This window comes from Vigna umbellata, chromosome 4, assembly GCF_029865625.1.
Source record: "Vigna umbellata cultivar VRB3 chromosome 4, Vumbellata_1.0, whole genome shotgun sequence".
Lineage (NCBI taxonomy): Eukaryota > Viridiplantae > Streptophyta > Magnoliopsida > Fabales > Fabaceae > Vigna > Vigna umbellata.
Genome location: NC_142168.1, coordinates 38,048,793 through 38,076,343, shown reverse-complemented (window position 1 = coordinate 38,076,343; position 27,551 = coordinate 38,048,793). Strand labels below are relative to the sequence as shown.

The 27,551-nt window shown below is 32.0% G+C and overlaps 2 protein-coding genes across 3 annotated transcripts; both read right to left on the bottom strand.

Moving 5' to 3' along the window:
* Positions 1-6,893: 6,893 nt before the first annotated feature.
* LOC124834936 (protein PNS1-like) lies at positions 6,894-9,062 on the bottom strand. Its single transcript, XM_047309769.2, has 3 exons — positions 8,862-9,062; positions 7,594-8,709; positions 6,894-7,469 (listed from the first exon to the last, which is right to left on the bottom strand). Exons 1-3 carry the CDS (start codon positions 8,952-8,954, stop codon positions 7,335-7,337), a joined length of 1,344 nt encoding a protein of 447 aa, XP_047165725.1. The 5' UTR covers positions 8,955-9,062; the 3' UTR covers positions 6,894-7,334.
* A 4,426-nt stretch (positions 9,063-13,488) lies between these two features.
* Positions 13,489-25,555, bottom strand: LOC124834929 (alpha-1,4 glucan phosphorylase L isozyme, chloroplastic/amyloplastic-like). 2 transcript variants are annotated; one of them, XM_088111442.1, is made up of 15 exons: positions 25,171-25,555; positions 23,173-23,411; positions 22,988-23,089; positions 22,433-22,609; positions 22,033-22,308; positions 20,988-21,259; positions 20,749-20,866; positions 20,234-20,668; positions 19,682-19,834; positions 18,925-19,053; positions 18,185-18,421; positions 16,462-16,538; positions 14,981-15,167; positions 14,526-14,726; positions 13,489-13,831 (listed from the first exon to the last, which is right to left on the bottom strand). In XM_088111442.1, the coding sequence occupies exons 1-15, from the start codon at positions 25,409-25,411 to the stop codon at positions 13,715-13,717; spliced, it is 2,961 nt and encodes a 986-aa protein (XP_087967568.1). In that variant the 5' UTR covers positions 25,412-25,555; the 3' UTR covers positions 13,489-13,714. The 2 variants fall into 2 exon arrangements, with proteins under 2 accessions (XP_087967568.1, XP_087967569.1); XM_088111443.1 differs by having other exon boundaries at positions 23,173-23,408.
* Between the last annotated feature and the right edge of the window lie 1,996 nt (positions 25,556-27,551).

The window sequence follows — 27,551 nt, the reverse complement described above, 5'->3', positions numbered from 1 at the left end:
TAACTTAAAATTTCATTCATTTTACAGTAAAAAAGTTTAATATAAATGAGTTAGGAGAATTATATTTATTTACTTTTAAGTTTAAAAATTAAACTGTATCAAAATTTTGGAAAAAAATAAATTTTAATTTTAAAATAAAAATTTAAAAATTAAAAATATATTTAACCAAAAGAAAATCTCACCATTACCATTAGCCACACTTGAAAAATAGATCACAAGCTTTGAAGTAAAGAATCCTATTAGTTTAATTGAAATAATTTTTTTATTGTCATCTAATCATGTCCTAATGTCTTTTGATAAAATTAACAATATTCAGGTATGAAAACTCAAGCTTCACTTTGATTATATTATTTTATTTTATTAATTTAATATATTTTATTTTATCAACTTTTCAAGCCGACTTCTTCCAGACGGAATTACTAGAGGTCCAGTTCCTCCGAACTCGTAAAGAACGTTACTGACAAAACAGTACCATTTTCAATTTTTTTAAAATTGTGAACTGCAAAATCATAATAGGGAAACAAAAAGCCATGGATTTGAACAACTATCAAATAATGTAGAATGACTATTTTGAAAATTTCTTCTAAGGGTTTCTTTTCTCAAACATAAGTTGATCATGATGGAATTATCACTTAAGACTATTGTGGAAAGTAAGCAACAAAAATTAAAAATAAAGTTAAGAATTTGGTTGTTTTAATATTAAATATATGTTATTTATAAATAGTTTTGTTATAAACGAGTTTCATTATTTTAACACGTATCATGTCTCTATAAACTACTTTTCTAGAGTTCTCTACCTTCTCTCTAAGTGTTCTTGTTCCTAAGTAATTTGTTTGACGATTAGGTGCTTAAACGATCACGACGACAATGTATACAAATTTAACTAATTAATTTCTATTTTAGAGCAGATAAGTTTCTACTTATTTTTACCTTTTTCCTCTTGTTCATGATCATGCATGGAATCCATTTTGCATGTATCATTTAACATTTTTTTCTTGTTCTTAGTGAATTTAGAGTTTTAAGGACTCTGTCCGTTTTCAATTTGGTGATTCGTAGGTGTTTCTAGAAATTTCTTGTGAGAGAAGTAATCAGGGTGTTTTTAAAGCTTTGATCGTCGCTATAAGGTAAGGGAAGTTAATTTTACTTGATTTTGTTTGATAGACGAATTTTAAGTTAAGTTTGTATGGTGAATTATTGATTGAGTTTTGAAAATGTATTTGATTGAGAAATTTAGTATGTGTATTCTGTTCACATGAACTTTGAGACATTTTCTGTATATTGGTAATAAATTATATTTAACTACCTATTTAACAATAATACTATATTTAATTAATAAAAATAAAAATAAATAAAATTTTAAATCTGTTTATAAACTGTACAGTAATAAATCTGAAGTTTAATATGTTATAATTTTATAATATGATAATAATTTAATATGTTGTAATTTTATTTATGTAATAGTTTAACATGTTTATTGTATTGAAAATAAATATATTTTCAAAAAAACAAATCTATGGGTTGACTCTAGCTCATGGGGTTTTGTAGATATTTTGGCTCGTGAGTTTTTTCTATTAGAGATTTTTTGGTTCTGTGTGTTTTTTTTTTGTCCCAATCAATGTGGATCACGGCCGAAACCATATAATGGAGACCAAATTGACAGGTCTAGTCAACAAGAGGTGACAATAGTTGTAATCATTATTATACATAATTGATGACTCCATGAAGACAATAACGGTCCTCTTAAATATTCTAACTATGCTCATATTTCACTTATAAATCTCTTTTATTTTCTCATTTGTTTTTCAATTTTATCCTTTAAATAAACATTATTTTTTAAATTAAAATAATTATTTTATCAATTTTACTTTTTAAGTGATTGTTTCTTTAAATTTTTTTATTTAACCATTTTTTTAAAATTTAACTATTTTTTAATTATTGAACTGTAAGAGTCTAGAAAATCATATTTTAGAATTGGTAGTGTATTTAAAAAAAATGAGACTCAATTATTTTAATATTAAAAGTTTAAAGTATAAATAGAAATTTTATAAACGAGTCTCACTGTTTAAAAATATATCTTCTCTCTAAAAACCTTTCTCCTAGGGTTCTACCCTATCTCTGTAGATTTTCTCACATTTTGTTCATTTGTTTAAAGATCGAAGACTGCTCAAGTGATCCTTGTAGTGAACTCTTCTTTTCTGTTTTATCAGTTTCTTTACTATAGTAAATTGATTTTCTATTCCTTTTCTTGGTCTATCGTTCTTTCTCTACATGTGATCCTTTTTGGCTCGCATGTAGAGTTTTTGAGTTTTCTTTGTTAGTATTTGTTGATTAGTCGTTCTAATGGTACATTCTGATCATGTTTATGTGGTTCATAGAAGCAAATAGAGCTTTTTGTGAGTTTGAGGGTGTTATAGGATCCTTGAACTATTTGATTCGTCTTTCAAGTAAGAGAAGCTAATTTCATCGTTTTTATGTGATTGATACCTTGTAATTGCTAATTGTATGCTTGTATGATAGAGTTGTGTGATTAGAATTTATGTGTGAAATTGAAATTAGGGTGGTAATTTGGTTTACTTAAATTGTATGATGAAATTTTGGAATGTTGTCTAATTAGTATTACATATGACATTGTTTGAATCATTGAAGGTAGTGTAATTTGAAATTTGGTATGTTTGGTACCTATAATAGTTGTTGAACTATTTGGCAGAGCTATAATGGCATAAATCTGCATAATTATGTTATGGAGAATTATGCATATTTGTTGGGCGAGAATATACTCGCTGAGCAAAGTCAAAGTTAGAGAGTTATTGACTTGGTTGTCGTTAACCAAGAATATACTCGTTGGACGAAGTCAAAGTCAAAGAGCAACTGACTTGGTGGTTGCTTGACGAGAATATACTCGCTGAGCAAAGTCAAAGTTAGAGAGTTATTGACTTGGTTGTCGTTAATCAAGAATATACTCGTTGGACGAAGTCAAAGTCAAAGAGCAACTGACTTGGTGGTTGCTTCACGAGAATATACTCGTTGGATGAAGCCACAGAGAGCTCACTAACTTGGTAATGACTGTGGATTCTAGTGTTTATTTCGCTAGGCGAGCTATAAGGTCGTTGAGCGAGTGGTCTTTTAGGCACTACTCACTGAGCGAGTAGATATCCTCGATGAGGAAATTACAGAGCTTGATTCAATTTTATATGTTCTATTATGGTATGTTTAATGGGTGATTTTGTAAGTATTTATCTCAGAATGGTTAGTATTAATTCAAGGAGGATTGATTATGGTTTTGTTAGTGTATGCATTGACATATGGAAGGTCGTTAAGAAGGTATCTTGACTCTAATAACTATTCACACTCAAATAGAGTAGATAGAGTTATGTGGTCAGAGTCGTAAGAGGTCATAGCCACTGAACTATTTTGTCCTAGGCACGAATGAGACTAACTTTGTAAGTAGTAAGTTGGTAACCTTTTTACTTTTATGACTCTGCAAAATATAAATACTACTACAAGTGCACACTTATACTGAAGTCCAATGTCAAAGACATATATCCGAATGGTCTAGTGTCAATTGTTTTTGTGAATATATGAATGAAATATTGTATTTTATATATGTTTAGTTCATATATATGACATACTTAAAATAATTTAGGAAAATATTTTTTTTCACTAATTTATCGTATATTCTTTTGTGTTTTGTTGTTCTATAATCACTCCACAATATGAATAGATAAGGAGATAGATGATGATACGAGACGGAAATGAGTAGTTCATAGTTTTCTTATATATTTTGTATAGAGTTGTTTTTGTTTTGAAAAACTCAAATCAACTATATATATATTATTATATTATATTGAATAAATATAAATAAATAAGCATATTAAATTTCATTAGATCAAGTGAGAAAAAAAAAGTAAATGACTTGCACGTAACATATTCTGTTTCGTATAGGATCTAACGTCTTCAAGCAGATCTGCACAAATAAGAAATACCAGTTATACAAGAGATTTTATTATAAGAATAATTTTCTAGCACAACTTTTATATTGTGGAAGCTCGATTAATTTATGTTCTCTTTCTCCAAAAGTACTGTAAAGGATTTACTTAAAGATTTTCATATTTTTAATAATTAAACCTAACTTCAGGAAAATGGTGATGATTGGCTTTAATATTTTCCCAGAAAAAATGAGTTAAAAAGTAATTAAGATTAAATATGTTTTTAGTCCCTAAACTATTGGCCATTTCTGGTTTTCGTCTCTCTTCCAAAGTAAGGTACACTTTAGTCCTCATACTTTTCGAAACTTTGGTTTTAGTCCTCCAAAACTAACACCGTGAAAAATATGCTGACGTGGCTAACGGTAGACTGACACAGTTTTTTTTTTTTTCAGAGTTTATCAGCTTTTCTTCCTTTCTCTCTCCCTCGTCTCTTCCTTCAATTTCAAAACACAAAACAATTCAGGAATCCTGTACCCAAACCCTCACAGATGCATCTCGAGCGAGACCAGCGGAAGCAATTTTGTTCTCTGTGGGGTGACAAGTAACAGATATTACAGTATCTGTATGGCCTTCAAGTCACCTGATGGATTTTCACGTACCTTCAATCAAGAAAACGAATGGTATCAAATTTCTCATTATGGTTCTGATTCTGAGTATTCTTCACGTTAATGCAAGCAAAATGCTTATTAACATGTAATGTAACCTGGGAAGCCTTCACGAAGTGATGTGCTTTCTGAAGTGTAGATCCCTAATCTTCACTCAAATCACATGAAAGGATTGCTTGTATGGCTAATGCTGCATCCCACAGTTGAGACCCAAAACTCTGCAATTTTTTCAGTGCATTAACATGGTGCATTGTGTGGCTAACAGTAAATTTTACACTTTTCAGATTTTGATTATTCACAAAAGTTTTGTCCAAACAAATCCATGTAATTTGTACTGATGCTAACCTGAATTTTCAAGCCATCTTCTGCAAGCCAGAAGTAATCAGGGATTCTGGCTAAATGAAGTTTGTATGCCTCTGAGTTGGGATTTTCGACCCAACGTGCAATCAAACATAGCACCTGACATGTAGAAAATTCCATTTAGTAACCAACTTCAATGTTCTAATTGGCAATAATATTGTTATTTAATGGATTAAGCAAGTTTGTTCTAAAAAATTGCATCTAAAACAAAACCTTGGCAACCCTGCTACGACATTTATTCCAATCGATTTGACCATAATTCTGGTTGTACATTTCTTCTCTTAGTGATATGATTAAGTTGGTAATAGGACCCACAAACTTCTTCCCATACAAATATGACATGGGCATGTAAACTAAGCGACAGTAGCATAACATTTTTCCTGTATAACATTTGCAAAGAACTTCAATAAGCAAATAATTGTAGATATAAAAGAAGCATCTTTCCTCACCCTTTCCCTTCCCTGATTAAATTATACGATTATGAGGCAAGGTAGTAAACCTGGATGAATTGGGGTGTATTTGGGCAAAAGCCATATTTCTGGTGGGAGAGGGTTACATCCTGACCACTCATAAACTCCAAGGACCTGCATAATTCAAAATATACGTTTGTTCAAGATGTTACATACTTGTCAGTGACTACAACTAAGCCAGAAACGTAACATGCATAGAAGCAATTTGAATAGTCAACACATCCATTTTTATGACGAATTTTGCACATCTAAATTGGTGAATTTGACAATACATATATCTACTAACATTTGATTAAAGTGCATTATTGCAAATTAGAACATAAGTCAACTGCAAGACAGATTGCCATGAGCTAAAACAGTAGTACGTACCATGCAAAATGGAAGCTATGCTCCCCTGACTGTGATAATCATATACCATGAGTTTCTCATCTTTGGAATAATAATATGCCTTGAGCTCAACAACATTCTCATGCTTAAGACTTCCAACAATCTCCATGTGCTGCTGGAGAAAAAATTAGAAGCAGAAAAATATGATTCAGTGACTTGAAGGCCATACAGATACTGTAATATCTGTTACTTGTCACCCCACAGAGAACAAAATTGCTTCCGCTGGTCTCGCTCGAGATGCAACTGTGAGGGTTTGGGTACAGGATTCCTGAATTGTTTTGTGTTTTGAAATTGAAGGAAGAGACGAGGGAGAGAGAAAGGAAGAAAAGCTGATAAACTCTGAAAAAAAAAGAACTGTGTCAGTCTATCGTTAGCCACGTCAGCATATTTTTCACGGTGTTAGTTTTGGAGGACTAAAACCAAAGTTTCGAAAAGTACGAGGACTAAAGTGTACCTTACTTTGGAAGAGGGACGAAAACCAGAAATGGCCAATAGTTTAGGGACTAAAAACATATTTAACCCTAACCCTAATATGAGCAACTTACTCTGAACTAAATAGCAATATATAGAGTTTACTCCCATTATAATTTATGAACATAGAATGCAATTATAAATAGTTATGCAACTTTTAAAATAATTAAGAAACAACATATTATGAACTTAATTTGCAACTGGGTCAAGAATTTTTCTAATTAAATATAAATAACTTTTGCATAAAATCATTAGATAAGAAAAGTAATTTATTCAGTACACATAATGATATAAAAATAAGAATAATAATTTATTTAAAATTTGAAAAGATGACACTATTAAAATTAGTGGAAGAAGTCTTACAACCTCTTCCATCTTCCTTTCCAACTTTTATCATTATCATTAGGTCAAACTTATTTCCTCCATAATCTTTATTTTTTAACTTTTAACCTAATTCAGAAACAACATATTCACATTTATGAATTTAATTTGCAACTGGGTCAAGAAATTTTCTAATGTTGACTTCATATAGGAAGTCAGGGCATGATGGTAAATATCTTTGTTTCTTGCCTTGGTAAATACTTTTTATTTTTTTTCAGAATCTTACTCTTAGATGTACATATATCTGCTGAATTTTTCTAACATTGTATTGTGTCCTTGTGAACATCTAAAATGAAACTTTTCATTAATACAATGGCCAGTATCTGCTTAAACTTCCTCAACTTATTCTTGATTAGGTTGACTTCATTTATCTTTGGAATGAAGATGATTATTACTTATATGCTTCCTGGAAAAGAGGGTCATAGTTTATTGATTTCATTCAGGAAAGAATTGTATGAACTTATGTTATGTGAATGAAAGAAAATGCCATATAGGAAAATTACACTATTGACTACATCAAAATTAAACCTTTATGTACATTGTGAAAATCATTTCCAGTGCTGTAATATGGGATCAGCAAATTCATCTTGGATTAATGTACTGATATACCCTGATGTATTTATACTGTTCGTTCAGCATTTCATCAAATCTGAACATTATTAGCTCAATGTTATCTACGGATGCGATCTATAAAGCTGCTCCAAGCGTACAGGGATGGTGGAGTCAAATTTAGTGCTCTGTGGATTCTCTGCGTAGGCAACATAGTAAGCTGAGACACATGCTTGTGGCCATGACATTGCTAACCTAAACTGCATAAGAGAGGCCATGCCAAAGATAAGATTATTATTATACTCATCAATCTGAATGTGTAAAAGTGATTGAGAAAGAAGAGAGTATTACACTTGTGAGAAACAGAAAGTTCTTGGATCTTACCATGAAGTAACCGATCAAGAAAGCATAAATGGATATTTCTGTAGCATAGTTCTTGTGTATTACTATGCTCCAAATTCCACTGACTAGGCTACAGAATGCTCCACCTGCCACTCCACTGAGGAAACAAAAGGAGGCAGTGAGATCCAAATCTATCAGTTCTTCCAAACCAACCCTATTGAAAATGTCCCAAGTGTCAGAAGATGCCTGCACAAACCCCTTGTTATAAACTCCAACATGCACCAGACCCCATCTATTCCCATAGCTCACAAGAAGAGATGCAATCCCCATATAACAACTAACACATGAAAACATGAATTCACCACTGTCTCCTCCAATCAGACTTGTTGACCTTGCAAAACCCCTGAAGAGTGAGATAAAGGGTACAAGGATGGAGCCAATGGAAACACTTCCAGTTAGGTACTTTACTGTGTCATTCAATGCCACTTTGGTGTCCATGATTACTCCACCAGCTAAGTGCATATACTTCACTCTTGAAATGGTGACTTGTAACACGTTCTTCAGAAACTGCAAGGTCCATCCCAGGCTCAGCAGAATTACCAAGATGAAAAGGACAGCTAGTTCGGTTCTTTCAATTGCTCTAGCTCCACCAATTCCACACACCATAAAACTGCAATAAAGAATACCAATGAGGATTGATGAAAATGCCAACCTCATGCTTTGGCTAGGAGGATCAGCTATTGAAGCTGACAACACTCTGCTGGCGTATTCGAATCTTGGACTAACCCAAATACCATACAGAGATTGAATTACTGCAGAAACCAAAGCAACTACACCAGCTGCAAGACTTGCTGCATATCCCATGTACACAAACAGAATCCCCATTGCACATGTAAGAAGGGGACTCAGCCAAAATGCTTCTCTAATAGCTTTTGCAGGATTCCTAGCAGTGATCCATTGCCATGTGAAACCAATAGCTCCACCACATAATATTGATATGAAGAGTGGAGGGTACCACTCTTTTGGGTGGAAATAGTTGCTGCGAGAGGCATAGAACATGCCATAGATGGCGAGGGAAGTAACCAAAACTGCAATTAGAAACAAGTGAAGGTAAAAAAGAATCTTGAAGACCTTCCTTGCCGGTGTTGTGTTTGTAAACTGCTCAAGAAAAAAAAATGCAGAGTTGATAATCAGTCAAGAAAACACGAGAATGTGTCTGGGAAGAAAGTAAGCTTGATGAAGGAGAAAAATTTGACAAAAGGGTGACAAAAGATCGAAACAGAATTGAATATGGGAAAGAAAAACTAAACCTTGACAGCGTTTGTGGACGAAAGCCAGTCCTGTTCAGCTTGAATTTTCTCTTCATCTGCGACCGTGATCACGTCAAGCTTCAAAATTGTCATGGTGTTTTTGTGTTATTATTAAGTGCACTTTGCATTTCATGCAGGGTTTTCTTGGTATTTTCCTTCGGTTTCTTGCTGCCAATGATGAAAATTTCTTCAGATATTACTCTCAATGAAAAAAACTCTTGCAACCAGATAGTTTATTTATTAGTGTTTCTTTCAAACAAGAGTTGCTTTTTCCATCTTTTTTAATTGACATTTTCTTTTGCTTTCTCAGATTCTATTTGTTTCGTCTCTGATTAATAAATTCAGTTTCCCTTTATCTTAAATTTAAATTTCTTAGACACTGTATGAAATTTAAATAAAACAACACAATAAATATATATATTAAATTTAAAATTAATGCTGCGTTTGCAAATTAATAATTACCAATTAGAATTATTAACTATTAACTTAATAAAATAAAATAATATAATAAAAATGCGAGCAACAAAAACCTATTTATGTACGTGTTTTCGTTAGTATTATAATGGATATTATTTTATAAGTTTCTCAAATATAATTCTTAAAAATAGAAAACTAATTTTTTGTTTTTATTTCGTACGTTTTAATTTATAACAAGATTAATTGTATTTTTTTTTAGAGAAATTGATAGAGAATTTCTTTAATCTATTTGTTCGCATCATAAAGCATTTTCGGAAAAAAAAAATTGAAGCTTGAAAAGTGAGATAAGCATGAATATCTTTAAGGTAGTTCTTATCCACTGGTTGATTTGTTCCAGAGACGTAGTTGTTTTGTAGATATTGAGCAACTTTTGCATGCAAAATAACATTTATTTCTACTTATTGAGGGAAACAATAAATTCATGGAAAATTTGAGAATCTTGAATCGCCTTTTGCTTATTAATTATTATTTTTACTGGGCTTGGTTCAATTGCGAAATGCAATATGAAATTTTCAAGACTTAAGTTGGTGTTCTTTTGAGATATTAATCCAAGTTCATTGACAATGAAATTTTTTAACGTATTAATTTGAATTTATTGACCGAGATAAAAGAGGAGAGGAGATTCACCAGTAATAACTTAGGTTTGTAATAAAATAATAAATAGTATTGACTAGTGTGATAATATGATGTGTAAGTCTCACAAGCATTTTCAGCAGAAAAACTTTTTTTTAATAACTTTTCTTGAAAACATTTTGACAATTCTCTAATTGGCATCTTTTTATTAATGCATTTAAAATATTTTTAGAAAAAATATTTAAAATGAACGATTAAATTTTTTATATGCATTAAAAAGTTGTTAATTTTAGTTGTTAAAATATCATCATTCTTCTCACAAAGATCTTTTGTGTTTACTATCAATGATAGAATTGGTTCATTGGTCGTCGGAAGGTTGGTGGGGTGTTCATCAATCGTGGTGGTGGGTCATTGTCGGAGTGCTAGTGAGGGAGTTGCAAGCAAGTCGCGGCTACTGTCGTGATTGTTGGCTACTGTTAGGCGTTGGTTGGTTGTCTAACCAATGGTTGAGCTGTTGTTGGTTAAAAGACGGCCGACAAGTTAGAGTACATAAAAAAGGTTTAAACAAGAGAGATAAAAAAAAAAATCAAGAGAAGAGAGAAGAGAGAGATAAGGATGAGAGAGACGTGAGTAAGGATTATTAGATTTCTTGTTTTTTTAATTTTAAAACTTAAAGTTATTTTAATATTTTTAAACTTTAAACTAAAATTTGGTATAAAGTACAAGCACCTCTCTAATAATCATATATACATTTGTCATCGTAATTAATGATCCAACCAGTGCATGTAAAAATACAAAAACATCTTTTATATATAATGCGGCTAGTCGTAGAGAAAAAGAGAAATCATAATTTTTAACACCAAATAACCTATTCACAAACCTATTTTATAATCATATATATATATAATATAATATAATATATTTAATTTATACAAAGTTGTCATGAGTAAGTCAGAAAAGAACATGTTATCTTCATAGTTAATATATGACCTATTTTATAATCATGATCCGCAATGAATCTAATATTTATTAATCATTCTTAATATTTATTAGTTAATAATTCATAATTTTTACTTATTTAATATTTACTATTTTACTATTCAAAATATTTTTAGGAATTCTAACCCATTACAAATAATTGTTATAACTATCCGTTGCAATTTCAGTTCAACACAGTTTCAAAAACATGATATAAAATAATAGAATTGTAAAAGCTACCATGCATTCTAAATTTATTATTATTTATTAAGTAATATTTATTACTTGATAATATTTAATTATTTAATATTTAGTATTCAAAACATTCAAGAATTTTAGCGTATAATAAAGGAATTTTGTATCAATTCAGGAATGTGTCACCGCCAAAGTTCCAAAAAAGTATTAAGTTTTCCAGAAAGACCGTCATCCACTGAAAAGTGTTAACTGCATTCTTAGTATATAAGTAATCACTGATCATACAACACAAACTTATATTGCAAAAAATCAATCAAGTAATTAAGCAAGAAATAAATCAAAGAACATGTAGTTTAATGTCTTCAGTGATCACAACATCAAATTGTGAACACATAATATATAAGCCAACAATTTATTTTTACATTAATTTATTTGTACAGTAATAAATTTCAACCTAAGATACAATATTTTCAAACTAAATTTATTGAACAGAAGTTTAATTAGAATACTTTAATTAAATAGGTAAAAAGTAAATAATCTAAAAGAGACCATGAAACTACACACAACGGTTAATTAATATATAAACACACTTAACACAACATTGACCAGACCACAACCTTAGAGAAGATCCGGCGAGCAAGCCCATTCTTTTGCTCTAACATAGTTTTCATCAAGTGCTCAGTCTCCACAATCTGATGCTTGTTCTCCTTAGCGACTTCTGGTGCAGTGATAATTGCTTGCCATGCCATATCTGTGAATTCTTGTGGTGTAATCTGTCATTGCATCAAAACCCAATATCAATCACTACACCTCTGAAACTCCAATTAGACCCCATCAATATCATAAGTGACCCAAAATCTCAAACAATTCAAATTGTCACAATTGAAATGAATCCAGTTCAGCCTAGTTAAGCCAAACTTGACTTGCATGAGCTAATATCAAGCTTTGGTTAAACTCCAACCAATGACTTAAATTTAACACAATAATGTACTTTACATATGTTTAGTTAAAAGTAATTTAGTATTATTTTGATACCAACAAGACCAAGAATAAACTTAACATTAACATATTTAGGTTTAAACTCCTTTTTCATTCCTGCAAATATACACGTTTTTTCTTTTAATCAGGCGTTACGAAATGCTTGTGTAACAATACCAAATGGTCTCAGATAAGACCAATGACAGAGACAAAGAAAAAGATCTGAACGTTTCAAGGATCATAAAAAAAAATTTACACGAACTAAAAAAAAAATTTGCATGTGGTTAAGGTATCTGGGTCCTGTATTAAATAAATTGCTCTCATAGCATGTAATAAGAAAAAAATTTGTACAAGACCCATATTTTAGAAAACACTAGAAGAATACAAAACATTACATAAACATTCCTCAATTCATTCAAAGATTGATAGACAAATAATACAATTTGTTTCAGGGTCGAGTAACTCGAGAGACGTTCTTCACATTTTCTCCTGGTCGGAGATACTTGCCAAAGGTACTATGTTGCTTAAGTTAGTAATTAATCCGGACGAGGTCAGAGGTAAATCTCAAATTCACAATAAATAGGATCATATATCTCTTACTTTTGACTTTTATTTATAGTTTTTGAGATGAACCTAAGATTAGTAGAACCTTAATCACGACCCAATCTCAGCTCATTACACTAATTGATACTTACCCTTAACCTTGATTCTTAGTGTCTCTTAAGAAGTACCTTACTGCTGAAACCGCTAGTATGTCCTCTACCGAGCTGGATGGCCTTTGTCCTTGTCTTGTTCGAATTTTAAACATGCAAGGCCTTGTCTTGTTCGAATTTGGGAGTTTAAACATTCGAGGCTGACAGCTCCTCTTTCGTACGGTCATACGATACACACTTCAATTAAATACAACATATTAAACTCAAATAAAATTAAAATAAAGCAATCTTAAATCCAAAGGGCTTAAACAAGGAGTTTCCTCAATTCCCTCAAGGGTAATGATAGGTTTGGCATTTTATATAGCAGAAGAAGAAAAATGAGTCTATAAGTCTATTGGGACAGTTCTGTGTATAACTGCAACAGACATTAAAAATAGTCTGTTTTTTTAGGAGTGGGATTATGTTGTTTTTCCTAGTTGGATGGAATAAGCAGTGGAGGGAGAGGTCTCTGAAACACCTCAATTGGAATTTATTTGCGTGGGATTATGTTGTTTTTCCTAGTTGGATGGAATAAGCAGTGGAGGGCGAGGTCTCTCGAAACACCTCAATTGAAATTGATTGTTTGGTCTAATCTCCTAAACTGGTAGGAGATAGGATGACAAAGGCAGAAGAGGAATAAACATACAGTTTATACAGCTGGGTATTTTTAATAGTATAATATTTACATAAATATTAAGCTCAAACAATCATAGATAAGGGAGAGAATTTGGAGATAAGTAAATAAATATTTATTATAAGACAAAGGTATGGTAAAGCTTTACAACGACTAGTAGTATCCATAACAGATATATTAAAGAACTGCAAGCTTATTTTGATCAAAAGCGCACTTGAAGTGCCTTTGTTTGCAAAATTATATTTATTTATTTATTATCTGGTACGAGGAATTAAGCTGATCAGGGATCATCATAACTACGTGGCACCAAGTGCGTCTGCACCTTTCTACGGCAATTGGGCTGGTTGAATGTTCCATATCTCTCGAGCATATTCATGAATCGTACGGTCACTGCTAAACTTGTATGAGCCTGCTGTGTTCAATATTGACATTCTTGTCCATTTCTGCATCCACATCATTTACAAAAGTTAATATTAAAAATAATATGAGAGCAATAAGCACAATGTATGAAGGAACAGAGCAACAATGGACGACAGAGCTATACCAACTGAATACAATTGATAAATACATTTCATGATGATAGGTTTAGAGGCAAGGTTTATACTAGGAGAAATAAAGGAAGGAGGTAGTTATAACCTCCTGCTGTTGTATTTGTATGACAGACTATTATATACAGTCTATGTTTAGGTTATTGTAGGGAGTTTTTTTGTTGTTTTGAAAAAGGAAATTAGGAGAGAAAGGTCCTCTTGAAAGACCTTGGGTTTGTGTGTACATTGCTGTTACCTGTTCTTACTACATTGGTAGAAGAGTTTGTTCATTATAAATCAGACAAGAACTGTGTTGTATTTCCCTGTATTTCTCAAATGGCATAATAGAACATGTAAATAAGTGAAAATACCAACACCTTCTAACAAACTGTGCTAGTGGTTAAAATTTGTCTGAACTGCATATTCATGACTAAACTCATTAAATATAAAGTTGAACACAAAAATTGGTTGATTCAAAAGAGTGTGTTGTGCTAGCTTTCTCGTCAAACATGCCCTAACAATGAACAAGGACTTGGTGCATACATCCAATAGGCAAGCAGGTGAAACGAACATTTAATAGCAAATACGAAGAAAGTCTACTCAAACTCACTTTTTGGTCTCTGTATGCTTCATCAACCTTCTCTTGGCATTCTATGTAGCTGGGGAAGTCCTTGCCCACAAGGAAATAATCTGCTCGACCAAAACCTTCATTTCCCTCTAAGGACCCAATCAATTCGTCATAGTTGTAAGATCCAAAAACACCACTTCTGACAAATTCTTTGACCTCTTCAAATCGTGGATCCGCGACGAACTGAATTGAATAAAACATTGCAGGTTAACATTCAATCATCTAAGTTTTTAAGAAACCCAAGACCGACATTTCCTCATACAACTATCTTTGTTCAAAATTCCTGTAACCTTAGTATGAATTTCTTTAAGCAAACAATTAGCATTTGAAACTAACATACAGTGGAATACTTGTTGTATGTGGGTATGATCCAAACAGCATGGTATTAACTATGTTCCATAGTAATTAAAATGTACAACAAGGGTCTTAAGACAAACCTTTCCCTCTGCTCTTTCTTTCCTCAGCCCAGCAATTTCATGAGCCTCGGCACCAAAGAGGAAGAAGTTATCTGCACCAACCTCTTCCCTAATTTCAACGTTGGCCCCGTCTAAAGTTCCAATCAATATGCAGCCATTCATTGCAAATTTCATGTTGCTGGTTCCACTTGCTTCCATTCCAGCAGTACTACACGAGAGAAACAAGGAACACAGATTAGTGTATATCTGTTTGACCTGTATCCTATTTCACAATGCACATTGAATGCCAAGCTCGCTCTCACATGTCATTGGTGCTTAGTATGACTGAATGGATTTCCAAACATAGTATTAATTTGCAAAGTTGCATTCCAAGCAATAACGCATAGATCAATGACACCTTGGTTATGAAGAGGAGTTGGAGAGGTGACAATCATACAGTTGATCATTTGGCTATGAAGACTTACATTACATTTCAAGAACCAATCAGCCGGAATGTTCAAGCTGTTAGCGGCAAGTACATGAATGATTGTAACATATTGGATAAACATTTTACCAAAATTAAAATGGTTTCCCTAGTCCCAAATACAGATTTCCATTCACAATTTAATGTACAACTATGTCCTCTTCTTTACATACTGGCAAAGGATTTTCCAAGGTCAATAAATCAGTTCTTGATTGTCAAGAAGATTTTCCAAGTCGTCCTCGTCATACAAACCTGTAAACTCAATCTAGCCTTATAGGTTCAATTTTATTCAGAACACTAATTTAAAACAAGTTTAGGTTCTTAATTTTGTATTATTCTCTAATCTTAGTTTTGTTGCCTGAGATTTTAGAAGCTAATCTCAATCTATATAGGAAAGCTGTCAGGAAATTGCCAGTACTTCTCCGACACGTTCCCATAAAACACCAGTAATTCAAGGGATGAAGCTTTGTACATTGAGATTCTACAGCATCTTGCTTTCACATTGCGAAGATGCCATATATGTCAAGATAGACATTATTGATAGAATCAAATAGCAATTGGGAAAAGATATAGGGATTCCAAAAAAGATTACAGAAAAGATACAAAATTTTATTGAGATCATTTCTCCATATCAACATGACCCAGGAGAAAATGATGTACATCCTAGTTAGGTAGTTAAAACTGTATTTGTATCCGCATCCTTATTTCTATTCTTCTGTCTTCTCACATAAACTTTCCTAATTAGGGATCTTGCATCAACTATCGATATCAGAGTTTTCTTGATATTTCCTACAAATCTAGGTTGCATATGTAATATATGTCAGGACTCAACATAAACACCTTTCACAAATTTTCAAGTATATGTTAAATTTTCCATGCACAAAAATAAATAGCAAAATTTTTTTAATGAGAAATATGTAGTTTTACATATGAATATTAGATGATTTGATGTAATTGACTCAATTTTCTAATCAAGGCTATTCATATCAAAGTTTAAACTGTTGACATTTAGATCACCATTTATGTGAAATATAACTACCTGATATGTTGCGACAATTCACTTGCCGGAATAAGCATCTCAGCAACACTGACATTGTAATCAGGGACAAAAATAACCTGATTAAAAACATAGAAACACACAAATTAACAATATCTTTAACCATTTTTCAAAAATCTGATACTGAAAACTTGTAGGAAGTTAACAAAGTATGCTTGAATTCTAGAAGTTTTGTCTAGTAAGAAAGGAAATAAACTGACATTGTAATCAGAGACAAACTAATCTCAATAAAAAAATAAAACACACAAATTAACAATATCTATAAACATCCATTTGCAAAACTCTGATACTGAAAACATGTAGGAAATTAACAAAGTATCCAAGAATTCTAGAAGTTTTGCCTAGTAAGAAAGGAAATAATAACTAACTAACAAAGTATGAGGCTTTAAAGAAATTTGGTAAACCATTCGTTTCAATTGACTCCCCTCTGAGAAAATTAAATGATCTCTATAAATTAAATGAAACAAACAGAGCAATTTCTTCTTTATATTTAGAACATTAGAAAACTGATACGATGAAAATTCTTATTTTTGGATAGCCCAAAATTCAAAACAAGTTAGTATAATATGGATATCCGTACACAGCAACAGCGAGATGACCATGGACCCTATCCCATTAAAAATAACTGGCCAGTTTCACAATTTAGTCTATTAAAGGACCAAATAGTCACAATTTAGTATCTATAACTGATTAAATTGTGAAAATGGAGACTAAATAATTAGAATGGGGGAGTGATAGAAACTCTAATTCCACCACTGTATAAAGGGGATTCTAAATAATCTTACTTATTGTGAATTGGCCTTTTGATATGAAACTTCCAACCGTTATTATACAACCAAAATTATCCACTAAGAGAAATGCATCCAAGAGTGGAAATTTGATGATTTAATAGTCAAGAAAAGTGTGTTTTCTGCCTTTTCCTTCAAGGTTAGGTTGGTTTTTTTTTTTCTTTTATATTTGCATAGTAGAATGTTTTACCGTAAGGCATTGCACAATTATATTTCTAAAGGATGTTCATGCCAAATTATACTATTAAATCTTTGGTTTAATTGCTTCCTTTGTCCCCAGTTTGGTTGAATTGTGTCAAATTCATCCTCATTTTTAAAAAATTTTCATTGTCATCCTCACGTGGTGTAAAAGTTTCATTGTCGTCCTCACGTGGTGTAAAAGTGTCAATTGAATCCAAACATAGAAAAAATTTGTGTCAAAGTAGTCATTTTTCCTATATATCTGTGTCTTCCTTTCATACAATCAAGTACAGATATTCATTTTATCTTATCCAATTTAAGGCTTTTCATAGCTCCAGAGAAGTGACATATGAAAGGAAGACACAGAGATATAGGAAAAATGACTACTTTGACACAAATTTTTTCTATGTTTGGATTCAATTGACACTTTTATACCACGTGAGGACGACAATGAAACTTTTTTAAAAATGAGGATGAATTTGACACAATTCAACCAAACTGGGGACAAAGGAAGCAATTAAACCTAAATCTTTCTATACAAAATGCTCACTGATTTCAAATTATAAACTTAGCTTATTGCTAATAAAAGTCAAATATAGAACCTAAAAAAGATCCTGAAGCCCAAGTACTGTTAAAGGAATAATGCTTCACATCTTTATTTTCAAGAATATGCCTAAGAACGGTAGGACAAAACATAAAACAACAAGTGAAAAAGAAATAGTTGTGCTCATGGGTACCTTCAGTAGATCTCCTATTTCAGGATCATGATTAACGGTTTCCCCAACATCTGTAATAAACTTCACAATTCTCTTGGCTTGCACATACGTAGCAAATGCTTTCCCCCCAAATATACAAACTCTAGGAACAAAATTTGCTTTCCTTTCAACAGGACTCATTTCTTTCATCTTCTTGTATCGGTAAACAATTCCAAGTATGTTCAGTAGTTGTCGCTTATATTCATGGATTCTCTTTACCTAAACCAAAGTAATAAGCCAGCATTGAACAGTTTAGCAAAACTATATAAGGAAAAAACTGGTGGAATGGGTAGAAATTGAATTCACAAGTAAATAAATTGTCAGCAGAACAAAAATTGATGTTAAAAAGTAACATTATCAGGGAGGGAAATGAGAATAGGACATGCAGCCTATCAATGACCTACAGCCTGGCCTAATTTCGGCCTGTGTTAACCTAGACCATAAATCAAACAAGGCAAACTTGAGCATTTTAAGCAAGGGTTCATGTACATTACTTATGGTACTTTGTACACTATATAGGCAAAACAGAATAATTATTTTTCTAATAATCTGCCTTGATTGATAACTAAATTACAGTAATCACAATACGACCAATGACCAATGACCAACTAGAGACAGTTACAACATTTTACACTTTCCATTCTATAGTTAAAACTTAGAGCCCAATCAAAACTGGAGTAAAAGAAAAAGAAGAAAATAACCAATCTAAAGGTATCATCTACCTGGATGTCAAACATTGCATCAGGACTGACAAAATACCCTGTTTTTTCTCTGATAAATGCCGCAACTTTAACTTTGTTACTCCTCTTTGCTTCCCTCCACTGCAGTTGTAGATCCTCATTCTCTACAAACTAGTAATGAATGATACCAGTACGATCAGGTTTAATGACAGGAACTTGGAAACTACGTTTAAAGAATCAAGTGATGCTTTTGACATACATTTGAAACACAACTTAACGCTTAATGCTAATTAACCAATTTCAGAAAATATCCATAAAATTGCAAACAAAATACCATATTGATTCCTTTAAGATCAAGAAGCAGGAGCATACCAAACTTATAATTTAGTTAATTAGAATTAAGCTAATCCTGTAATCCATAGGAATTCAGATTTAAAAACTCAACAAACCAGATAATTCATCCTGAATGGTGCATTACAAGACATGGTTTATTCCATTGAAAAAAGAAATTGGAGATCAGCAAATGCAAGAAAATTACATTTTATAGCTCAGGTAGAAGCAATCAATCCTTGTTTATAGATGGTTCTTTGGGGATAACTTTATAACTAATTATAAAATTTCAAAATTTGACACCATTTGTTTCCAAGAAGCATTAGGCTATGTGGTAGTATAAGAAGTGCAGCCAAAACTTGACGTTCATAAAAAGGAAATAAACATTAAAAAAAAAAGGAAAAAGCAAAGCCATGAAGGAAAAATTCAAGACTAGGATAAGATTAATAAGGCAAATAATGGTAACAACCTTCCGTAGGTCGGCCAATTTCTCTGTATTTAGGACCCAATCCTCTGTACCTATCCACTCGGTTATTATTTTACTCAGAAGCGGATTGCAAAACTTGATCCATCTCCTTGGTGTCACACCATTTGTTTTGTTTTGGAATTTCTCAGGCCACAACTACAAAGAATATGGTAGAGGTCAATTATATACACAATTTTCTTAGATCTTATCATAATCTAAGAAAACATAAAAAGATGAAGTTCTATTAAAGGTCCAGTTATTAAATACATATTTTTAGAAGTGTTAGAAGTTTATTTCAGCTTTTAATAGCAGTATGCATGGAGCAATCACTTTGAAACAGAACAAATGTGGAAATACCATTTTTTTTATAGTGCTATTATGCCCATTGGGCAAGACTAAGTTGTTTCCTCCCACTGGTCATAGATGATAAGAGTTGACTGTTAAGAGCTATTTGGTGATTTCAAATACGAAAAAGCTAACAAATTGCAGATACGGATTTAGAAACATAACTCAGCTATGGAGTTCGTCATACTGACAGACCAAGGAAAACTTTACCTTATAAAACGCATTGAAAACTTCATCTTTTACAATTTCACTATGAATCTCTGCAACCCCATTCACTGCATGACCACCCACAACACACAGATTTGCCATACGAACTTTTGGTGGTTCTGGTATCGGCACAGGCAACTCTTCTTTCTCATCCTCAATGGAACTTTCATCTGTTCCCTTCTTTTTAGCAATGGCTCCTTCCACTTCATCATTATCATCATCTTTATTTTCTTCATCATCTTTCTTTTCTTCTTCTTCTACTTGTTCAGAACTTTGCAGCTCCTCACTAGGAATATCAGTGGTCTCTTTGGACTTAACCAGTACATCTGCAAATTCTTCAGGCAATTCAACATTTTCTAGTATTCTCATTTCCTTCAATTTATTCTCCAGCAAGTCTGAATCTGCAGTGCCATATTCTGCCAATATGGTCCGAATCAGCTGCAAAGCAGGAATGTCATCAACAACTAATGCCTGTACCCTGAAAAAGAAAAACGTTTATGCATGTATTTCACTATTACCTCCTCATCAATCATTTCTATTATCTCAATATGGCGTGGAAGCAGTTTCTGCATAAGATCCAAGCTCCATTTCTCTAATGCCTCAGGAAGAACAGTATGGTTTGTATATGCTACGGTCCTGGATCACAGTGGCAGATAGTAGATATTCAGTCAACCAACTCAGATCATGCATTAACAGATGATAAAAGATTACCAGACACCTATCCATCCCACAAAAACTAAAAAAAAATATATAATACCTTTGTGTAATATTCCAAGCATCTTTCCAACTTAAACCCTTTACATCTATTAAGATTCTCATCAGCTCTGGGATGCACAAGGTTGGATGTGTATCATTCATCTGCACTGCAACCTTTTCAGGGAACTCTTCCCAATTCACATTTGCTCCTGATCTTCTCTCAAAACAAGCAATTATATCTTGAAGAGAAGCAGAACACAAAGTATATTGTTGCTTGAGACGAAGGATCTTGCCCTCTATTGATTCATCCCCAGGGTAGAGTATATAACATATCTGCATTTGAAAACAAACAAAAAAACATATATAATGTCCTTTTATTGACTTGCACTCAGACTGTAACAAAATTGAAATTAACTGGAAAGCCTAAATATTATCAAAAAGTAAGTCGAATTTTCTACAACATTTACACAGGACTAAGAGTCCAAACTCATATAGGTTAATATATATACAGAAAAAGAGAGAAACTGTAAGATTGTACTACTGAATATTAGAATGTTTACAAAAAAGGATTCTAAACTTCTGCACAAGTAGTACTTATACAGCAGAAGGTATAGCTACACGAGCTGACATCTATGACCCTTAGGACAACTGTCAGATAACAGAATAAATCTAAACAAAGCTAAAGAGAATTGATATTCACTTATATTCTCCCATATAGGTCACTATAAAAGACACTCCATAGAAAAAATATGAAAAAAACACATTACAATCAAATGGATGGAGAGTGCAGGAATGATTTTTATAATGCTTATTTTCTGCAATACTGATTCTAACACCGCTATTTAATTGGTTCCTTTTTTAGAATGTGAATTAAAACTCAACTTCACAAATGAGTTGTGAGGTGAGAACTATTCCTTCAGTCTCCAGCCAATGTGAGACTTAAGTTTTAACTGGATCGTGAGGTGAGGGTTGTCCCTCTCTTAAATACTTTTTGCGAACTCTGCCTCTAGTCAGTGAAGACCTTGGGTTTTTCCAAATACATTTCAATAGATTCATATATCTCTTGCTGCTTATAAAGGACTTGACACTAGCTATATCATCTAAACCTTTTCAGCATTTGCTAGAGCCTCAGATGCTTCAGTGTGTCTTCCAGCATTAAAAGCATATAAATCAAAATCTTCTGATGCAGCTTTTGTAGACCAAAGTCTCAAGTTGATTGTAGTCTTAGTTTTATATCCTGGTATGGGAACATCATGTGCAACAGCTTTTATATCTTCTCCTCCAATCCAATGATTTTTACCATCTGACCCAGATACAACCTTGCCATAGAACTTTATAGGATATGAAACATCATTTCTAACAATCTCCCAGGGACTGCCCATCTGTTAGATGATGTCACAAACAAAGAAAGAAATATTAACAGAACTGAAAACATAGTACAAACATTATACTTTTAATTTTTATGTACGTGCAATTTATCACTTGTCAACAAATAATGAAACATACCTCAAGCCAATCTTCGGCAACTTCCTCCTGCCCCTCTTTGGTTATTCGTTGTTTAAATAAACCATACTTATATCTCAATCCATAACCCCAAGCTGGATAGTTCAAGGTTGCCAAAGAGTCCAAGAAACATGAAGCAAGTCGCCCAAGACCACCATTTCCAAGTGCAGCATCTGGCTCCTATCAATAGCCAAACGAAATGAATTACTCATCTATAGTAAGTTGCAATCAAATATTAATTTTGATTAAATTACTCCTGTTGCTGTAGTTTCTCAGCAAAATAAAAAGATTTGTCAGTTTGCATTTTCACGGGGGAAAATGTAGATAAAGGAACTTATTAAGAATAAGACCCATATCAATTGACTTTCTCCATTGCAAATATGCTATTGGAACAACATTTGTTTTAAAAAGTGCATCAGTTTCTTTACCTAAAGAGGTTATTTCATGTTGACTTAAGAAGTTCTGGTTATATAAACAAGTAACTTTAAGAGAGCACTAAAAAACTCGACATTTTAGAATAAAAATGGGAAAGAAGAGGTACAGTAGGGAATTTCACACCTGGTATGCCACATTTTCTAATGTATACCCAAGCTTGCTCAAAGCCTCAGCATAAGCACCAGTTAACTCTAGATTGCCTATTGCATTTAGTAATGCTCTACCCTGCAAGATAGAATAACAAATGGAAACAAACAATACACGCCAGAAATGTTCCAAATTATTCAAATAATTATGGTAGCACCAACCTGCAAAAATTCCATCGAAAGGTAATACGCCTGCTTAACATTCAGCCTCTCGTAGTAATCATAGGTGGCATTCCAGTTTATAATGAGAGCATCGCGAACACTTTGTGCAGTTGCAGAAAAGGCCTGTGGTAGATCAAAATTATGTGGAGAAAACAATGGAGTGAACTCTGCATGGTATTTAATACTCGAGGCAATAGATGAAGCATCTGGCGTCAAGGAGCTGAGAGATGTAGTGGCTTCTAAAAGAAACAATAAATAATCAAACACATAAGACTAATCAGGTCATAATGAAGCTGTTGGGCAAAAGATAACTGCTGGTAACTTATCAAAAAGTCAAGACCTGGGAAAAGTTTGTCAAAGAGCCCATCCTTATCCTACCCCAAAAGAGAATATAACAAAATCTTAATGAGCTTTGGATACTGTTTAGTAACTACATGTTTGGATGGACAGAAAGAAAATAATTAGTTTTTCTTTAATTCAAAATTTCTAGATTTTGGTCAAAAGAAAATTCTAGAAACAGAATTAGCTATGCAAGCTTTGCCTTGATTTCAAATTTGAAAATTTTCTTTCCTCTTTTGTTTTCATCCATTTCATTAAAAACAATAGGATAGTGAGGGAACCCTGGTATGCATCTCCAAAATAGACAATGTATTTCCGTATCAACAAAAAAAAATTATCCCAATCTATAAACTCCTGAACAACGACTCAAAGCAGTCATAATAGCCAGCTTAATAAGATTATTTTCAACCATTATACCTACAAATAAGGGAGTGGGGGCGTAAAAAACATATCACAAGAAATAAATTAAACCCAAAAACCACTTTTTCAGTTGTTAAATTAAAACGAATTTAATGCATCCATTGTAGAAAATTGAGATATCAACTCATGCAAACAAGGCACCTCAGGAGCATGCACATTATATCACACACATCAAATAAGATGGCAGTTTCTATTTGAGGATGAACAGTCTTGACCATTTTTAGATATTACATAAATGATAAAAATTAAAACGTAAAAGTGAAGAAACTTTTTAAAGTGGTCACGAGAATTTTTAATAGCTTTTAGTCCTGACTATATCTGTAAGATTGTATGGTCACAATTTACTCTTCTCACTCTTAAAAAATCAATACAGTTTTCTCAGTTTACACAGCCACTTCCACTTATTTTCTAGAAAGTGTATTTTAACAACCGATATTTTTGGGAATATTTTAAGAAATACTAGTTGTAAATATTTTAACACTTCACCTTTATTACAAAAAATAAGTGGCATTATCTTAACACTCGCAATACTATTTTCTTCCACTTTTTTCATAGTATTTTCACAAGAGCTACATTTTACCTATATATATATATATATATATATATATATATATATATATATATATATATATATATATATATATATTACCAGAAAATTTTATTAACAAAAAACAAAGTGAAAACATGGAAAGCGAAAATTTAACTTTATACCTTATACATGAGCAGTCAAGATTATTTTAATTAATTTCAATCTTAACTATATATTTGAAGTATACTATTGAGATTCCATCGGTTTACCATCTTAAACATCTATTTGATAATTCAGATGCGTAGTTCTCATTGCAATACCAAACGTTTAAAATATATAGTGAGAGAGAGGACATGCTGCACAAAGGTCTTTCGTTCTAGAGGATGATCACAAATTACTTTTCCTATCATCACTTAACACTCCAATTTAATACTAAACTGCAACTCTCACTCTACCGCAACCAAATCCACACGCTCATTTAAACTTTCAAGAAGTTCACAGAGCTAACATTAGCCTCAATGTGTTAAACGTTGCTAATTTTCAACTCGATTCCAAGCAAAACCAATGAACTGAAAGCAAATAAAGTAATCAACAACCAAAACAATCAGACAGACAGATATTATATATATATATATATATATATATATATATATATAGAGAGAGAGAGAGAGAGAGAGAGAGAGAGAGAGAGAGAATAAAAGACTTCAGACCTTGTTGCTGAGACACGGGATCGTGTAGTGTCTTCCTGGCCTCGCTTCCGGAGACGCACTTCACAGAGAAAGAGCTCCGCCTCCGGATGAAGCTCAAGTTGGCGCTCCTTCCAATAAACCTAAGCCTCGATTTGGCGGAGGATCTTGCAGAGACGGTTAATAATCCGGCGAGGGAGTTACGACGGGGAAGCGCCTCAGCACCGGTGGAAGTAGCGGAGAACCGCATTGTGGTGGAAGCCATTGCGAATCGCAAATCGCAGTCTCTCTTCTCCGGAGATCAATAATCGCAGAGAGAGAGAGAGGTTTGTTTGTTTCTTTTCTTGCTCACGAGCTTGGTAGTGTGAGTTTGAGAGTGAGGGTGTTGTGTGACTATAAGGGAAATGGAGGTGTTCCTGTATGTACGGCGTGTCGAGATACGATATGACCGATAAGTAATCGAATCACGAGCTTCTCACTCCTTCACACTATTTTATTCTCTGTCGTTAACCTCACCGAATATCCTCTGCAACTGCTTTGTTGGCGCTCTATCGGATTTCCACGTAGTTACTTTCCTTTCCACCTTAACCTTCCTTCTTTGTCCGTCACCGAAATTTCATATTCCAGTTTTATTAACATTAAATATTAAAATAATCAACCTTAACAAATATTTTATGTATAAAATAAGGGTAAAAAAGGTTAATTAGTCTCAATGGTAATTATGTGATGTTAAATTTTAGTTTTAAAATATAATTTTACTCTAAATCAGCCACAATTTACTATTACAATTAATTTGATCTTCAATAGAAAATATCATTTAATATTTAAATGTAAAACTACAAAAATTATATAATTTCACTATCATTGTCATCCTAGCTTTTTTGAGAGAGCAAAATGAACAAGTAAAGAGAGGCACTGAAATTTATAATAGGTTTATACTTATCAGTCACGTGTTTCTTTAAATTACTTTTTTCTCCTATATAATTTTATCATATCAATTAAGAATTATCAAATTAAAAACTGTTACAATTTTTACCTAATTTTCACCTAATTTTCACCAAGATATAACATATATTCATATAAATCTTATGTTACTCTTTCAAAATAATAAATTCTATTTATTTATTTATTTGATTTATTTTCTTTTTCTTTCTATATTTTACGATTTTTTTAATTATCATACTGTTTTCTTTCTTATATTTTTGTCATTTTCTTTAATAGTTATCCTTCAAGAAATTGATAATGATATATTCATTTTATTTTGTGAATACTTTTATATTTAATTATTTATTTTTAACCGATACAATGATTAATATAACAAAAATACTAAATTTTCTTAAATATGCTTTATTTTTTTCTTAATTTTAAACTTAACTTGAAATAATTTAAGGTATGACATAAAATTCATAATGAATATATAACATGAAAAAAATGAAATTAAAATTTGATTTTAAATAATTCATTAAAACATGAAGAGATAAAAAAGAATTAAAAAAAAGTTACATAAACAAAAATGAAATAATTATATAAAAATAATATCATTTTTGTTATTTTAAATTTTTGATTATTTCGATATATAATTTTGCCAAATATTTATCATTTAATAAATTAGTTTAATAATTTTCAGCTGTCCTAATTATCTTCAGTCAACTGGTTTTTCAAATTTTAGTTAATTTTCGAGCAAGTTTTTTTGTCAAACATAGCCCGTTACTCTGTGTGTGCAATTTTTACAAAATTGGTATATCATATTTAGAATAACTAATTTTTTGTAATATTTAAATAAACACATTAGATTTAAAATGTTTATTTATATTATAAATATAATTATGTTATTTGTGTTTAACAACGTAACTCTTTCAATAATTTTAAATTTATTTCAAACGTTTATTTATATGAGAGTTTTAAAATAAATTGTCCAAATGAAACTAATTATGTCTTACTATCTCACTCCTTAAATTAATAATAATAAATTAATATTTAAATTCAGCTACAACTTTTAGATTATTGTTTTTTTAATTTTCCTAGTGTTATTATTCTTGTCCTATATATATACTTAATATGAATTAAAAGCATGTTCGTAGTTAGACCCTTGAAGTCATTTCATGGTGGAACTTTTAGGATTTCAAAGGAAATATGATAATGCATAGATATTTTTCTTCACCCAACAAGATAGGTAGACACTATTATTTATTATTATTATTTTCTGAAATTTTTGGAGGCACTTGGATCGTCCGTTTGTAAATAATATCACCCATCACGTGCATGGGGCCTCTCCGTCAAAGAAAGTTAATGGAACTTCAATTTGGTACGTCCATTTGTAAGGATATAAGCCCTCCATACATTTTATATATATATATATATATATATATATATATATATATATATATATATATATATATATATAT

What these genes read in the sequence shown, in the direction of transcription:
- LOC124834936 (XM_047309769.2), bottom strand. Translation starts at nt 8,954, where the DNA reads ATGACAATTTTGAAGCTTGACGTGATCACGGTCGCAGATGAAGAGAAA. An exon ending in CGTCCACAAACGCTGTCAAG is followed by an intron (nt 8,710 to 8,861) that starts GTTTAGTTTTTC and finishes TTTCTTGAGCAG; the next exon opens with TTTACAAACACAACACCGGC. An exon ending in TCTTGATCGGTTACTTCATG is followed by an intron (nt 7,470 to 7,593) that starts GTAAGATCCAAG and finishes TCTCTTATGCAG; the next exon opens with TTTAGGTTAGCAATGTCATG.
- LOC124834929 (XM_088111442.1), bottom strand. Translation starts at nt 25,411, where the DNA reads ATGGCTTCCACCACAATGCGGTTCTCCGCTACTTCCACCGGTGCTGAG. An exon ending in GCTTGGAATATTACACAAAG is followed by an intron (nt 20,867 to 20,987) that starts GTATTATATATT and finishes ACTGTGATCCAG; the next exon opens with GACCGTAGCATATACAAACC. An exon ending in TAGAAATGATTGATGAGGAG is followed by an intron (nt 20,669 to 20,748) that starts GTAATAGTGAAA and finishes CCTGCTTTGCAG; the next exon opens with CTGATTCGGACCATATTGGC.